Raw genomic sequence first — 14,543 nt, 5'->3', positions numbered from 1 at the left:
ACCAATGAGTTTGGACTTGCAATATTCCACATCACCAATGTCCAACAGGATCTTGCAATCACTCATTGGTAGACTACACACCTCTTCAGTATAGAGTGAATAAGGAGCTGAAAGGAATTGACATTTACTTAATGTTTAAGAGGAACATGAGAAGAATCTTCACTCAGAGGGAGGTGAGAGTGTGTTTCAGTGAGCTGCTAGCAGAAGTGGGTGCAGGCTTGATTTCAACATTTAAGAGAAGTGTGGATGGTTACATGGATGCGAGGGATATGGAGAGCTATGAGACTAGGCAGATTGATAATTTGGCATGGATAGAATTGGCTGAAGGGCCTGTTCCTTATTCTAAGGCTATGACTAATAAAAAAAAGGCATTGGAGAAATAATTGGCACAGAAACCTGTTAAGTACCCAAGACCTGATGGCCTGCATCCCTAGAGTTTCGAAGGGATGCCCGTGGAAATGTTAAATGTACTAGATTTTCGTATTCCAATATGCCATAAATTCTTAGAATTGCTCCCACAGATTTGGCAGCACATGGTGGAGCAAGTATAGTTGCTTCCTCACATCCCCAGTGATCAGGATTCAGACCCTTCCTTCAGTGTGACATGTGAGGGATTTGCACATTTTCGTTGAGACCAGATTGGTTCCTCACACTGTTCTTGTGTTTTCACAGATTCCAGAGATAGGCAAATTCAAACTTCAAGGTTAGTTTATTAAAGTACATAAATGTCACCATATACAACCCTGGGATTCATTTTCTTGCAGGCATACTCAATAAATCCCTAATAGAATAATAAGTAGAATAGAATCAATGAAAGACTGCACCAAATTGAGTGATCAACCAGTGTGCAAAAGTCATCAAGCTGCAAATACAAAAATAAAGAAATAATAGTAAATATGCATTAGATATCCCAAACACGAGATGAAAGCTCCTTGAAAGTGAGTCCATAGGTTATGGGAACAGTTCACTGATGAGGTTAGTGAAGTTATCCCCTTTGGGTCAAGGGCCTGAGGGTTGAAGGGTAATAATTTTTCCTGAACCTGATGGTGTGGGTTTTGAGGTTCCTGTACCTTCCTGATGGCAGTAGCGAGAAGAACGCATGTCCTGGATTTAATTGGCCAAAACATTGCCCAGTTACAGGAAGTGTGATGAAAATAAGATTCAAGATTCAAAAACTTTATTGTCTTTCTAACCGTACATCAGCTCTTCAGGGCAGAATGAGACAGCGTTTCCCAGGAGCAGTGCAATCATAGCATAACAAACGCAACACTAAATAATCAACATAACAATAAATAGTAAAATACCATAGCCACATACATGTCAGTTAAAAACAAGTTATAAGTGTCCAAAGCAGAGTCAGGTAGAGCAGCTATTTAGCAGTCTGACTGCCTGTGGGAGGAAGCTGTTTAGTAGCCTTGTGGTTTTAGTTTTGATGCTCCTGTAATGTTTACCTGATGGCAGAAGAACAGACAGTTCATGGAGAGGATCTGAGGGGTCTTTAATGATGTACCATGTCTTCTGGAGGCATCAACTCTGAAAGAGGTCTTGGACAGAAGGTAGGGAGACCCCAATAACCTTCTCTGCTCCCCTAACCACCCTCTGCAAGGCTTTTCTGTCGGCAGCACTGCAGCTGGAGTACCAGGTTGTGATGCAAAAGGTCAGCACACTCTGAACCACTCCTCTGTAGAATGTAGCTAAGATGTTAGTGGGGAGTGATGCTTGTTTAAGCTTCCTCAAAAAGTGCAATCTCTGCTGGGCTCGTTTCACAATCCCAGTGGCGTTCCTGGACCAGATGAGATTGTCCGAGATCTTCACCCCAAGGAACTTGATGTTTTCCCCTCTGTCCACTTTGGAGCCACTGATGCTGAGGGGTGTGTGCTCAGGCTGAGACCGTCTGAAATCGACAATCATCTCCTTGGTTTTGGTGACATTAAGCATCAAGTTGTTGACACTGCACCAGCTCTCTAGGTGTTTAACCTCCTCCCTGTACATTGTTTCATCATTTTTGCTGATGAGCCCTACCACTGTGGTATCATCAGCAAATTTAATGATCAGGTTCTCCTTGAATCTGGCTGCACAGTCATGTGTTAGCAGTGTGAACAGCAATGGGCTAAGTACACAGCCTTGTGGGGATCCAGTGCTCAGTGTGATGGAGTCAGAGATGTTCCTGCCAACACGGACTGACTGTGGTCTCTGTCAAGAAATCCAGAATCCAGCGACACATGGCAGTGTTAAAGCCAAGCAGTGATAGTTTCTCCACTAGTCTCTGCGGGATGATGGTATTGAACACTGAACTGAAATCAATGTACAGGATTCTGGCATAAGTGTCCAAGTGAGAGAGAAATGTGTGCAGTGTGGTGGATATTGTGTCCTCCGTAGAGCGATTTGGACGATAAGCAAACTGTAGAGGATCCAGCGATGAGGGGAGGCTGGCTGTGATATGAGGCTTGACAAGCCGTTCAAAACATTTCATCACTATGGGGGTCAGGGCAGCGGGACGGTAATCATTCAGACAAGCTACAACTGATTTCTTTGCTACAGGGATGATTGTGGAGGTTTTGAAACATCTGGGGACAATGGCTTGACTAAGGGAGACATTGAAAATGTCTGTCAGGACATCTACTAATACATCAGCACATTCTTTGAGCACAGGTCCAGGAATGTTGTCAAGACCTCCTGCTTTTTGTGGGTTAACCCTGGCAAATAAAGTGGGATTACAGTAAATGGGCACTTGCTGGTTGCCATGGATGGTATTTTGAAAGGCCTGTTCTTAGGTTGTGCAATTGTGACACTAAGTTGTGAAGGTAGTAAATGTAACCTCATTTAAGAAAGGAGAGAGAGAGAGAGAGAGATCAAACAATGAACTACAGACTAGTGAACCTATCAGCAGCCAGAAAAGTGCTGTAATATATTATTAAGAAAATGGTAATGGAACACTGAAATAATAACAAGATTGAGCAGAGTTGGCTTGGACTGAGGAACAGAAAACCATGATTGACAGATTATGGGTTGAAACAAGCAAAGTAGATGAGGACATTGAGTGACGTGGTTTTTTTTTGGTCTTTCAAAAGGCCTGTGATAAAGTGCTGCCTCGTGCATGAAACAAAACTAGAGTATCGAGGATGGGAGGAGAGGGTAGGTAGTATTCTAGGATGAGTTGAGTTTTATAGTTAGAAGACAATTAGTCAAAGTGGCTCTAGAGACCCAAGTTCACTTCTGTATTCCAGTACCATCGGGGTGAAATCTTTACATTGTCCTGGTGATCAAATGGATTTCTTCTGGATGATCCACTATCCCATCACGCACAAAAGATATGGTTAGTAGGTTATTGGCTTCCTTAAATTGTTGCTGGTGTAGTGGATGGCAGGAGAATAAGGGGATGACAGCGTTGAAGGGAATATGAGAGAGTTTTAAAAAATGATGTGTATAGATGGGTGCTTGATGGTTGTCCCAAAAACAGTGGAACATAGAACGGTGCAGCATAGGAACAAGCCCTTTGGTGCATAATGTTGTTCCGAATTAATTTAATTGTTAATCAAATTACCAACTAAAGTAACCCCGTATCTCTACACAGTGTTACAACTCTTCCATTGCCTAATGTGCCTAAGAGTTTCTAGATAGCCTCTATCACATTTACCTCCACCACCACCTCAGTCAGCGCATTCAGACACGCAGCATTCTCTGTTTAAAAACAGACCCTGCCCATCTCCTTTCAACTTGCAGTTTCACTCATACTTGTTGCTGAGAAAGATCCTGCACTCCATCTCTTCCACTTACCTCTCGTGATAGTCATTCAACTATCTGCATAGAAAGGTACAGCACTGGCCAAGCTATTTAGCCTATATTCTTGATGCCACATTCATACAAAATGTCCTCCTGTGCAATACCCATATCACTCCATTCTATTTACAATCACCTGTCTATCTAAAAGCCTCCTAATATCCAGCAAATTCCATTACTACCCCTAGTATCCTGATAACCCTTGAAACCAGAGGTCCATGAGCCCGGCCTCATTGGAGAATCAGAGATGGAGAGGGTCAGCAACTTTAAATTGCTAATATTTCAGAAGACCAGTCCTTGGCCCAGCACTTAAGTGCATTTACAAAGTAAGCACAAAGTGCCTTTACTTTCTTAGGAGTTTACAAAGATTTGGCACGACATCTAAAACTTCGATAAACTCATGTAGATGTATGGTGGAGTGTATATTGACTGGTTGCATCACAGTATTGAAACACCAATATCCTTGCACAGAAAATAGTACAGAAAGTAGTGAGTATAGTCCAGTCTAGTACAGGTAAAGTCCTCCCCACGAGTGAGGACATCTACATGAAACACTGTCACAAGAAAGCAGCATCAAGAAAGCAACCCACCATCCAGGTCATGTTCTCTTTTCACTGCTGCATTCAGGCAGAAAGTACAGGAACCTCTGGACTCACACCACTAGGTTCAGGAACAGTTATTACCCCTCAACCATCAGGCTCCTGAACCATAGGGGGATTACTTCACTTAACTTCCCTTGCCCCATCATTGAAATGTTCTCACAACCTATGGACTCTCTTTCAAGGACTTGTCATCTCTTGATCTCAATATTTATTGTTTATTTATTTATTAGTTTTTAAAATTCTTTTTGTATTTGCACAATATGTCACCTTTTGCACACTGGTTGCACACCTAAATTGGGAACGGTCTTTCATTGAATCTATTATGGTTATTATTCTATATATTTATTGAGTATCCCACAAGAAAATGAATCTCAGGAATGCATATGGTGACATATGTGTACTTTGATAATAAATTTACTTTGAACTGTGAACTAACCTGTTCCAGGAACCTACCAGTCTCTGCATGTAAAATAAAATGGATGGGTGTGAATGTGAAATAGAATTTGAAAGTTGTGGAGCGTCAGTTACTGAATATACTGAAATAATTGATAAAATATCTGGAAAAAATCCATCAACTTAAGTTAACAGAAAAAAAAGTGGAGTTTTGTTTTGGAACAGGAGATTGAAAGGTGTATTCAGAAGGACTTAATTGTCCTTGTATAATGGTCAATGTGCAAATACAGCAGGAGGATTTGAGTACAAAAATAACAATGTCACTGCCATTATTCACTTGTCTGATGGGTGCATCATTCACAGCTCTCAAAGGGGATTTAAATGAAGTTTTCAAGTTGAAGGTTTGTAAGGCTACAGGGAAGTGCCGATAATGTGTGACTACTGAACTAACTCTTGATGGCATCATCCCTGCTACACTGAGTCAAATGGAGGACTCTGTGATGTCAGTGTTTCTGTTAACTCCTTTAGTGTGCTATTTGCTAGTATGGATGCTCTTTGCAAACTGTTCTCTAGAACTGACGGCATGAGAGAAGTTTAAAGCTAAGATTTGCTGAACCTGTATGAATTCAATGATAACATATGTTCAAAATATAGTTTTAGTGGCTCCTGGATAGTGTGATATTAGGTAGAGCTGAAGAAAAAGCACCCATTCTTGGCTTGGTCTGAAATGAATAGTTAAATAAAACTCTTAATATGATTTAACACTAGAGTGATGCTTTGTCGAAATCTGCACTGAGAAGTTAGTTAAAAGAACATTAAAGTATTAAGTGTTCTGTTTGGTTTGGATTAGGTACAACTCCTAAGTGTAAATAACATGCAGTGTGATACTTTGGACTTGACCTATAACTTGTTTATCAAGCAAAGTACCTAGTTTGATGGCATTCTACTGTGATCTATCACAGAGCTGCTGTGCAATAACTATTCCCTCTCTTTTTACAGTGTGATCGTGGAGACGTGTAGCTAGGGATGGAAAATCGTGTTGGTAAGTGTCTGGCTCCATGTGCTGCTCTGTAATTCTAGCATGTGATTTGCTAAATTAATCTGTGCAGTTTCCAGTTCACTAGAGTGTGTTAGATCATTAACTAACTGACCAATTGAGAGTTTGAGGGTCAGTGATGGCATTGAATGCTTTTTGTTCAGTCAGTAATTATGGAGTGGTGATTGGTAATGAAGGGGTAAGGCATCTGTGGTGGAATACATGTGAACGCCACTTGAGGTTCCTGATCTTGATGGGCTTAACAAGCCTTCACCTATTTCTACAATTGATTATGTTGTTGGTTTCTGCATCACCCCTGAGTTACATAACTGAAACACTTAAATGTTGTTGTGCACAGGTTTCCCCCACAATCTGAAGGTAGAGCATTCCTGTGAAATCGTTTGTAATCCAAAATGTCGTAAAGCGAAAAAGCAATTACCATTAATTTATATGGGAAAAACTTTTGAGCATTCCCAGACCCAAAAAATAACCTATCAAATCATGCCAAATAACACATAAAATCTAAAATAACACTAACGTATAGCAAAAGCAGGAATACGATAAATATACACCCTATATAAAGTAGAAATATTGTAGGTACGGTGTAGTTTCACTTATCAATATTGGGAAGACAGCGAGCCAAAATCAATTCGAAGGAAAAAAAATCGGCATGTACACGCATATGCACGTACACACGTGCGCAATCAACTGCCCGCACAAGGCTTCATGGTCATTGTAGTCTTTCTCGGGGTAAACACACGTATAAAGCGACACACACAAAATGCTGGTGGAACGCAGCAGGCCAGGCAGCATTTATAGGGAGAAGCACTGTTGACATTTCGGGCCGAGACCCTTAGTCTTTTTTTTGCAAAAGTGAAAATCCTCTTTGGTTAGCGAAAACAGGTACTAATGTAGGTCTTTCGTAAAGCGAACGTTCGAAAAATGGGGGACACCTGTATTTGAAAGTATTGTTACTAAATCTGAATTGTTACTAAGTATTGTTACGTGATCTGAATCACCACCTTTGAAATTCTAATGCTCTGTTGCACAGTGAAAGAATTAGAATATGAGGGCTGAAAATGTTTAGGGCTAGAGGTTCAGCATGACGCTTCATGCTTTCCTTTCAGGTCTCAGTTGTAACCATAAGATATAGGAGCAGAGTAGGCCATTTAGTCCATCAAGTCTAATATAGCTTAATTCTCTAGTCTTCTCCCCATAATCCTTGACTCCCTTACTGATCAAGATCCTATTTGTCTTAATTAATATGTTCAATAATTGTGGGCACAGTCACCAGTCCTGGCTGAATAAATTCCTTCCCATCTCAGTTTTAAAGGGACCTCTCTTTATTCTGATGCTTTGCATTGGACCCTAGGCTGTCCTTCTAATGGAAAGATCCTCTTCATGTCCACTGTGTCCAGCAGCCGGTATGTTTCAATGAGATTCTTCCTACTCACCTTGAGAAATATAAAATTAAAATTGAGAGCAAGTTATTGAATGAAGTCCACATTCATCAAAGTGGTGTAAAAAAAAGCATTTAAAATAACTTACATTTGGCCTTGATGGCATTTTCCCACCTCTTCCAGTTTCTTTTTCGCCTCTATCTCCTCTTCCTGGGCCTTTTTCTCTTTCTCAAGCTTGGCATCATTGGTCTGAAACATTGCTGTCTGACCTGCTGTTCTTCCAGCACTCTGCCTGTTTTCCTGCCTCTTTGTCCTCGACCTTAGCCTAAGCCCCTCCTGCTCTCCCTCATGTCTAGCCGCTCCACTCACTGAGAAAACTCAGTGCAGTTAATGATTGACGGTAAATCAAGTACTCTTGGTAATAATGTTGTGAAAGCTCCATATGTATGCATTGTTGGATTTACAGTCATCTGGAAATTTTACACCAGAAAAACTCAAAGTAACATAAAGAAGCAAGTGCTATTTAGTTGTTAACCCATTGCATTTTTTGGGTGTATTTGTCTGCTAGTGCGGTCATTAAAAATTGAGCAGTGGTGATTCCAGAAGCAGTGAACTCCCTTTATTTCCTGTTCTTTTAGCTGTACTGTAATGGCTTCATTCACTCTTCTGTCTGATGAAGTGTTATGTTATGGGCTTCCTGAATAGTGACCATGTAGACGAGTGATAAGATTGAGTCTACATTGTTTAGGGTGGAGAGCCTTCCGGCAATGCAGTTTCAAAAACCTGAATGCATTCCAATAGAACATTTAACTTGAAAACAAATTAAGCTGTGAACTGAGAACCAGGTGGATTTCATGTGTTCAGGTTCCTAGTAATGCCTGTTTCTATCACTGAAAAAAAATTGCTTTATTTACCATATTTAGCTTTGATGACAGTTTGACAGTTCTGACTAATTACAAGACAGATCACTGGAATGTGTTGTAAATAAAGAATGTTATTCAATTCCTTGATTTTTTTTCCTCGGTTGCTTCGGACCTTCGAACTCTGCACCATCACAAACGAAAGGGAAGGGAACATTTCTCATCTTGTTCACCCATTCATATTGGTAGCATATCCCTGTCTGATCTGGAAAATGTTTAATGGGTAAACCACCAGTTAGTCGGCCTTTCATATGATGCTGTTAGCAATACTTTCCTCATTTTCAAAATTTGTATATTAGACTACGGTATATTTAAGATTGCTTACCGATAGATTTAAGAAAAAGCTATCTGTGAAGGTTCCTTCTCAGCCGATGTGGATTGGTATCTCCATGCTCTGATGTCATATGCAAACGGGAGCTTTTTATCCATCCACTTTTTTTTTGCTTTTTAGCTCGCTAAGGATTCTATTAAATTTTCTTTCTCCTGTACATGGTTTCAGGGACCTTTGCTAGACCCTGATATCTGTTGCAAACTGTGTGAAATTTGCAGATTTTTCCAATGAGTTCTTCCCTATTGAAAAGTTGTATTGGTGGGTTAACGACTGAATGTAAATTACTCCTTGATGGGTTACAGGAGATCAACAGGCTTGGAAGCAAGCAACAAATAAATGTGTTGAATGACATCCTCTTTGTTATATTATTGTAGGATATAATGTATATATTTGTCACATTCCTGTAACTAGATTCTTCCACCAGGCCATCAGACTAATTAATTCACGCTGATACAATTGTATTTCTATGCTCTTTTGACTGTCCTGTTGTACATACTATTTACTACTACTATTATTACAAATTACTATAAATTGCACATTTAAATGCAGACATAATATAAAGATTTTTACTCATGTAAGCCAATTCAATAGATTTATCGTTAATGAATATATTTTAATAGAAAACATTGTGGAATTTATCCTAATCTAGGGAATTCTGATGGATTTACTGTTGCAACTTTATTTATTAAAGCTCACATCCATGGTGTCATAGAAAAGTACCGCACAGAAACAGGCCCTTCAGACCATCTAGTCCATGTCAAACCATTTAAACTGCCTACTACCATCTGCACCATAGCCCTCCATACTCCTACCATGTTCAGAAACCGAGCTCTCTTCACTGAATTTATTGGACTTTTCACCTATTCTGTGCTGCCGCTCTCAGCACAGTGGTTTAGCTCAATATTCAGAAATTATAACTGAGCTATAGATCTTGGCATAGCCTCTGTGGGTCCATTTGAGGGCCCTCAACACATGTTTAACATTTCAAGGACAACTTCTTCCCTTTGCCATCAGTTTTCTGAATGGACAGTGAACTCATGTACACCACATGGCTAGTTAGTTTTTCCCCTCACTTTATGCATTACTTATTTTTTACATATACTTATTGAAATTCAAAGGTTCAAATGTTCAATTTAAATATAACCATAACCATATAACAATTACAGCATGGAAACAGGCCATCTTGGCCCTTCTAGTCCGTGTCGAACACTTGCTCTCACCTAGTCCCACTGACCCACACTCAACCCATAAACTTCATTCCTTTCCTGTCCATATCCTATCCAATTTTACTTTAAGTGACAATACCGAACCTGCCTCTATCACTTCTACTGGAAGCTCGTTCCACACAGCTACCACTCTCTGAGTAAAGAAATTCCCCCTCGTGTTACCCTTAAACTTTTGCCAACTCTCAACTCTCAACTCATGTCCTCTTGTTTGAATCTCCCCTACTCTCAATGGAAAAAGCCTATCCATGTCAACTCTATCTCTCTGCAAACTCTGAAAACCTACTTCTTTATTCATAAAGTCAGAGAAATGTATACAATATACATCCTGAAATACTTTTTCTTTGCAAACATCCACAAAAACAGAGAAGGGCCCCAAAGAATGAACGACAGTTAAATCAAAGACTATCGCACTTCATCTGGCATTCAACAAACCACAGGTTCTCTCTCTCCCTAATAAGGGGGAGGGAGGTGCACTCCCCCCATTTTCACAGTGAATGTGAGACATAAACCAGCAGGTTGTTGTCACGATGTTAAAAAGTATGTTTTGTTGCAATTTACGAGCTCTGTACCTGAAGATTACAAAGATCTAGGGTCTTCAGGTCCACAACAAAAGATTTTCCGGTCTCCCCGATGACACACAAGTCTCCTGCCGTGACACTGACCCTTGATCTGCCCATCACTAGAGCCCTGAGATCTTAGGCTTCCAAACACAAGCCGGACTCTCAAGCCAACTCTTGGCATGCCGAACAAAAACGGCCAGTCCTGAAACTCTGAGAATGGTTCCCTTTCCTGCAATAAACCGAAGACTGCATGTAACTCCAGATCAGGGTCTTTAAAAGAACCCTGAAAGGGAAAAATAAAGATATTAAAGATGGAAATAGAGCTGTTTCTGAAGACGCAAGAAAAGAAGTCGCCATTTAGTGCCATCTTAACTCCACCTAATTTATAGTCTTTTTTATTATTATGTATTGCAATGTACTGCTGTTGGAAAACAACAAATTTCATGATATATGTCAGTAATATTAAACCTGACTCTGATTCATTTTCTCTGTTGATATTCATCCAGGTCCTTTGCTAGGACATTCCTAAGAGATCTGAAGTGTGAATTTTTAAAAAAATCTGTCTATCTGGTTGGTTGGATGGGTTACTGAGGTTAGTTGGGTTAGTGAGTTAATTGACTTCCCCTTCCTAGTGCCAAGGTATGAAACTAAATAAGCTTAGAGTCAGAAATTTGACAAAATGTTTAATTTCAGAGAACTGCTGAACTGAAGCCCCATTTCTCATTTTGTTGGATATGGAAGATTTTATAGCACAGTTCTGAAGAGCAGAGGGTGCCTGTTAGTGTCCTTTAGAATATTCATTTCACTGTATGACTAAAATATTGTGAAATTATTTAGCTTTTCAAGGTTTTTGGGAAACTACATGAAGCAAATTGGCTGCTGGTTTTCCTACATTGCAAGCATTTGGGACATCTTGAAAACAGTAAAAGTGCTCTACAAATTATAATTTGATTGTTTCATTATCAGATACTCCTGAGTTCACAATGAATTGATAAAAGACCAGTTTGCTAGATACTGAAGTGCTTATTGAGAACTGCTTAATTTGGCATCGAACGTCGATGCAGTCTTCTACATAGATGACTTGTTTTTCAGAGCTCCTGTTCTATGTCTACAATGACCATCTAATTCTTCTGTTTGTGTCCTTTCAATTCTTCATCCCATTCCTACATCAGAATGTCTGTCCTCTGCCTCCTCCACAGCTATCAAACACAAGAAGGCCAACACCTTGTGTAAACACAAGAGTTGCATGGAATCTGGTACAACACAAAGAAAGATCTGGCTGCATCTGTGGAGGGGAATAAAAAGATGTTTTGGGCTGAGATCCTTAATCAGTTTTTCATCACGACTCTAGAAAGCAATACTAGTGCTCTGCTTGGGTAGTTTACAGACCGAAGGTATCAACTGTGCGTTTTCTAATTTCAGGTAACCCGCCACCCGCCACCCCCACCCCCCCCAGTGTTTCTTTCCAGCTCCTACCTGCTTACCCAGGATTTCTGGCCCTTAGTTCACCTTTTCTGTCTTTCTTGCCACTCCATTTCCAAGAATAGACAAAGGAATGTAGGATTAATGTAGATGAGGAAAAAGGTCAGCATGGGCTGAATATGCTGTTTCTGTGCTGTACAACTCTGACTATACAATATAACACCCTTAAGCTCTTCAGAGACCAAACAAAAATATTGTGCTGTAGTAGGAGAAAAGTGTGAGGAACTGAAGGGCCTGTCAAAGTGCAGACATGGGATTTGCCCATGTGGCTCAGTCGAAATCAGTTGTTTCCAAGTTCAAGGCCCACTTCAGAAACCCAAGCAGAAAAAATTCTGATGGCTGAGGGGAAGCAGCTTTTCTTAAAACATTGAGTATGGATCTTCAGGCTACTGTACTTCTTCCTCAATGGTAGTAATTCAAAGAGTGCATGTCTGGATGGTAAGATTCTTTAATAATGGATGCTCCATCTTCAGGCACCAACTCTTGAAGATGTCCTGGATGGTGGGAAGAGTTGTGCTCGTGATGGAATTGACTGAGTCCACGATGCTGTACAGCCTCCTGCGATCCTGTCTACTAGAGGCTCCTTCTCAAACTGTTATGCACCCAAGCAGAATATGCTCTCCACAGTACATTTTTAGAAATTTCTAGAGTCTTTGGTGATGTACAAAATCTCCTCAACCTCCTAATGAAGTAAAACAGCTGGTGTACTCTCTTCATGATTTCATCAATGTGTTGGGCCCAGGATAGACCTGAGTTGTTAACACCCAGGAAACTGAAGCTGCTTGCCTTTCCACCACTGACCCCTCAATGAGGTCTGGCGTGTGTTCTCCTGACTTCCCCTTCCGGAAGTTCATAATGAATTCCTTTGGTCATAATGACATTGAGTGTGAGATTATTGTTGCAACATCACTCAAATCTTCTCAGCAAATTTATGATGGTGTTTGAGTTGTGCCTAGCTATGTAGTTATGAGTGTTGAGAGGAAAGCAGTGGGCTGAGCACATATCCTTGAGGTCACTGGCATCGGTTGTAGGTCAAGAGAAGATGTTATTACAGATCTGCACTGAATGTTGTCTCCTGATAAGGAAGTTAAGGACCCAGTTGCAGAGGGAGGTACCGATGCCCAGGTTTTAGTATTTATGAGTTAGTACTGAAGGTATGATGGTGTTGAATGCAGACAAACAGACAGACATACTTTATTGATCCTGAGGGAAATTGTGTTTCATTACAGTCGCACCAACCAAGAATAGTGTAGAAATATAGCAATATAAAACCATAAATAATTAAATAATAATAAGTAAATTATGCCAAGTGCTAAGGTGTAATCAAATAACAGCAGCTTGATGTAGGTATTGCTGTTGTCCAGGTGCTGAAAAGCTGAGTGGAGAGCCAGTGAGATTATATCTGCTGAAAACCTGTTGTGCAAATTGCAGCGGGTTCATGTCCTTGTTCAGGCAGCAGTTAATTCTAGCTATGACCAACCTCTCAAAGCACTTCATCACAGTAGATGTGAGTGCTCTGGGCAATTAGCATTGAGGCAGCTCACCCTGCTCTTCTTAGGCACTGGTATTGTTGATGTCCTTTTAAAGCAGGTGGGAACCTGCTGCTGCAGCAATGAGAGTTTGAAGATGCCCTGGAACATTCCTGCCAGTTGGTTTTCAGTGCCTTGTCAGGTGTATCAGCGGGGCCTGATGCCTTTTAAAAGGTGTAGAGCTCACTGGGAAGTGGTGCTTCATCTTACAGGAAGCAACAGCATACACATGCTGCCACAGTGCTGTTCATCTGTTTGTGCCTTTAATATCAGCAGAATTGCCTTTTCAGTCTCACAATGGCCTTTAGGTCATACCTTTACTACTGTGTAGGGTTCTTGGTCATCATGGTACAGACCCAGCTCTCAGCAGACTGTAAATCATAACAGACTGGTTTGGCAAAGACGGTATGTTCTTGAAGCCACATGCAGGTCCAGATGAAGAAATGTTAATTCGAATCCAAAGGGGGATCCCTGAATATGGTCCAGTTCACAGATTCAAAGCAGTCCTGTATATGCTCCTCCACCTCTCTTGACAGTAGTTTACACAAACTGAGAAAATTTGTTCCTTAAGATACCAGGAAAACTCTGATGTGAAAAAAAATTGTTCTGCTTACTCGGGCTCCAGCCATAAGTTGCAGTCCTTTTATTTCTGATACTTTGCTCCATCTGGGTTACGCCCATGGTCTGTTTGTGTTAATTCCATTGTTTTCTAGACACCCTGTTCTCATTCTTCTGAGAAAGAAATATTTGAAAGGGCTATTTTGACTTGGCTGTAATGTCACTTTAATTGTAAACACTAGCTGTGATCCTCCTCTCAAGCCCTGTGTTAATCAGTGAGCTAGACATTTCCTCCTCCTCTTCTACGTAATTCACTGCTGAATTAAACCTACGCCCACCTCAGTTTCTCACAGCCTTCAACGGCAGCCGGCTTGAAGTGGGAGCCAAAGACAGCCAGCTGATTAGTGGAGCACTGTCTCGGCTGTTTACATGTTTTGTACATCTTGTGTTACGAAGCTGGTGTCTCAGAATGGAAGTAAGTTGATTTTAAGTTGCATTTTTAATGTATAGTTTTCACATTCACATCCATTTTCACTTCACCTTTTCTCCTTCCATTCTCCTGGTTAGCAACCTGAATCTGTTTAAGGATGTATCATCATTTTTTACTATTTTTGTTCTGCATAGTGAATTTAAGCAGTTAATTCAGAAAGGATTTGTTTAGCATTTGAAGAGGGTTGTGGCTGGGTTTGGACTCTACCAATGACTATCCTTTGGTGGTCCATAAAC

At 40.5% G+C, this 14,543-nt stretch overlaps 1 protein-coding gene across 7 annotated transcripts in view; it reads left to right on the top strand.

Moving 5' to 3' along the window:
- LOC132383599 (phosphatase and actin regulator 4-like) overlaps window positions 1-14,543 on the top strand; it is a 300,611-nt gene that overhangs the window by 194,110 nt on the left and 91,958 nt on the right. For 6 of the 7 annotated variants that reach the window (XM_059954780.1, XM_059954782.1, XM_059954785.1 and 3 more), the window contains one exon: window positions 5,775-5,817. In XM_059954780.1, coding sequence (XP_059810763.1) covers window positions 5,802-5,817 — 16 coding nt within the window. In that variant the 5' untranslated portion in view covers window positions 5,775-5,801. Of the gene's footprint in view, window positions 1-5,774; window positions 5,818-14,174; window positions 14,293-14,543 lie in introns of those variants that run through there. The other variant, XM_059954778.1, reaches the window with a different exon arrangement.

The sequence above is a fragment of the Hypanus sabinus genome, chromosome 30 (genome assembly GCF_030144855.1).
Source record: "Hypanus sabinus isolate sHypSab1 chromosome 30, sHypSab1.hap1, whole genome shotgun sequence".
NCBI lineage: Eukaryota > Metazoa > Chordata > Chondrichthyes > Myliobatiformes > Dasyatidae > Hypanus > Hypanus sabinus.
This window is presented reverse-complemented; position numbering and strand designations above follow the sequence as displayed.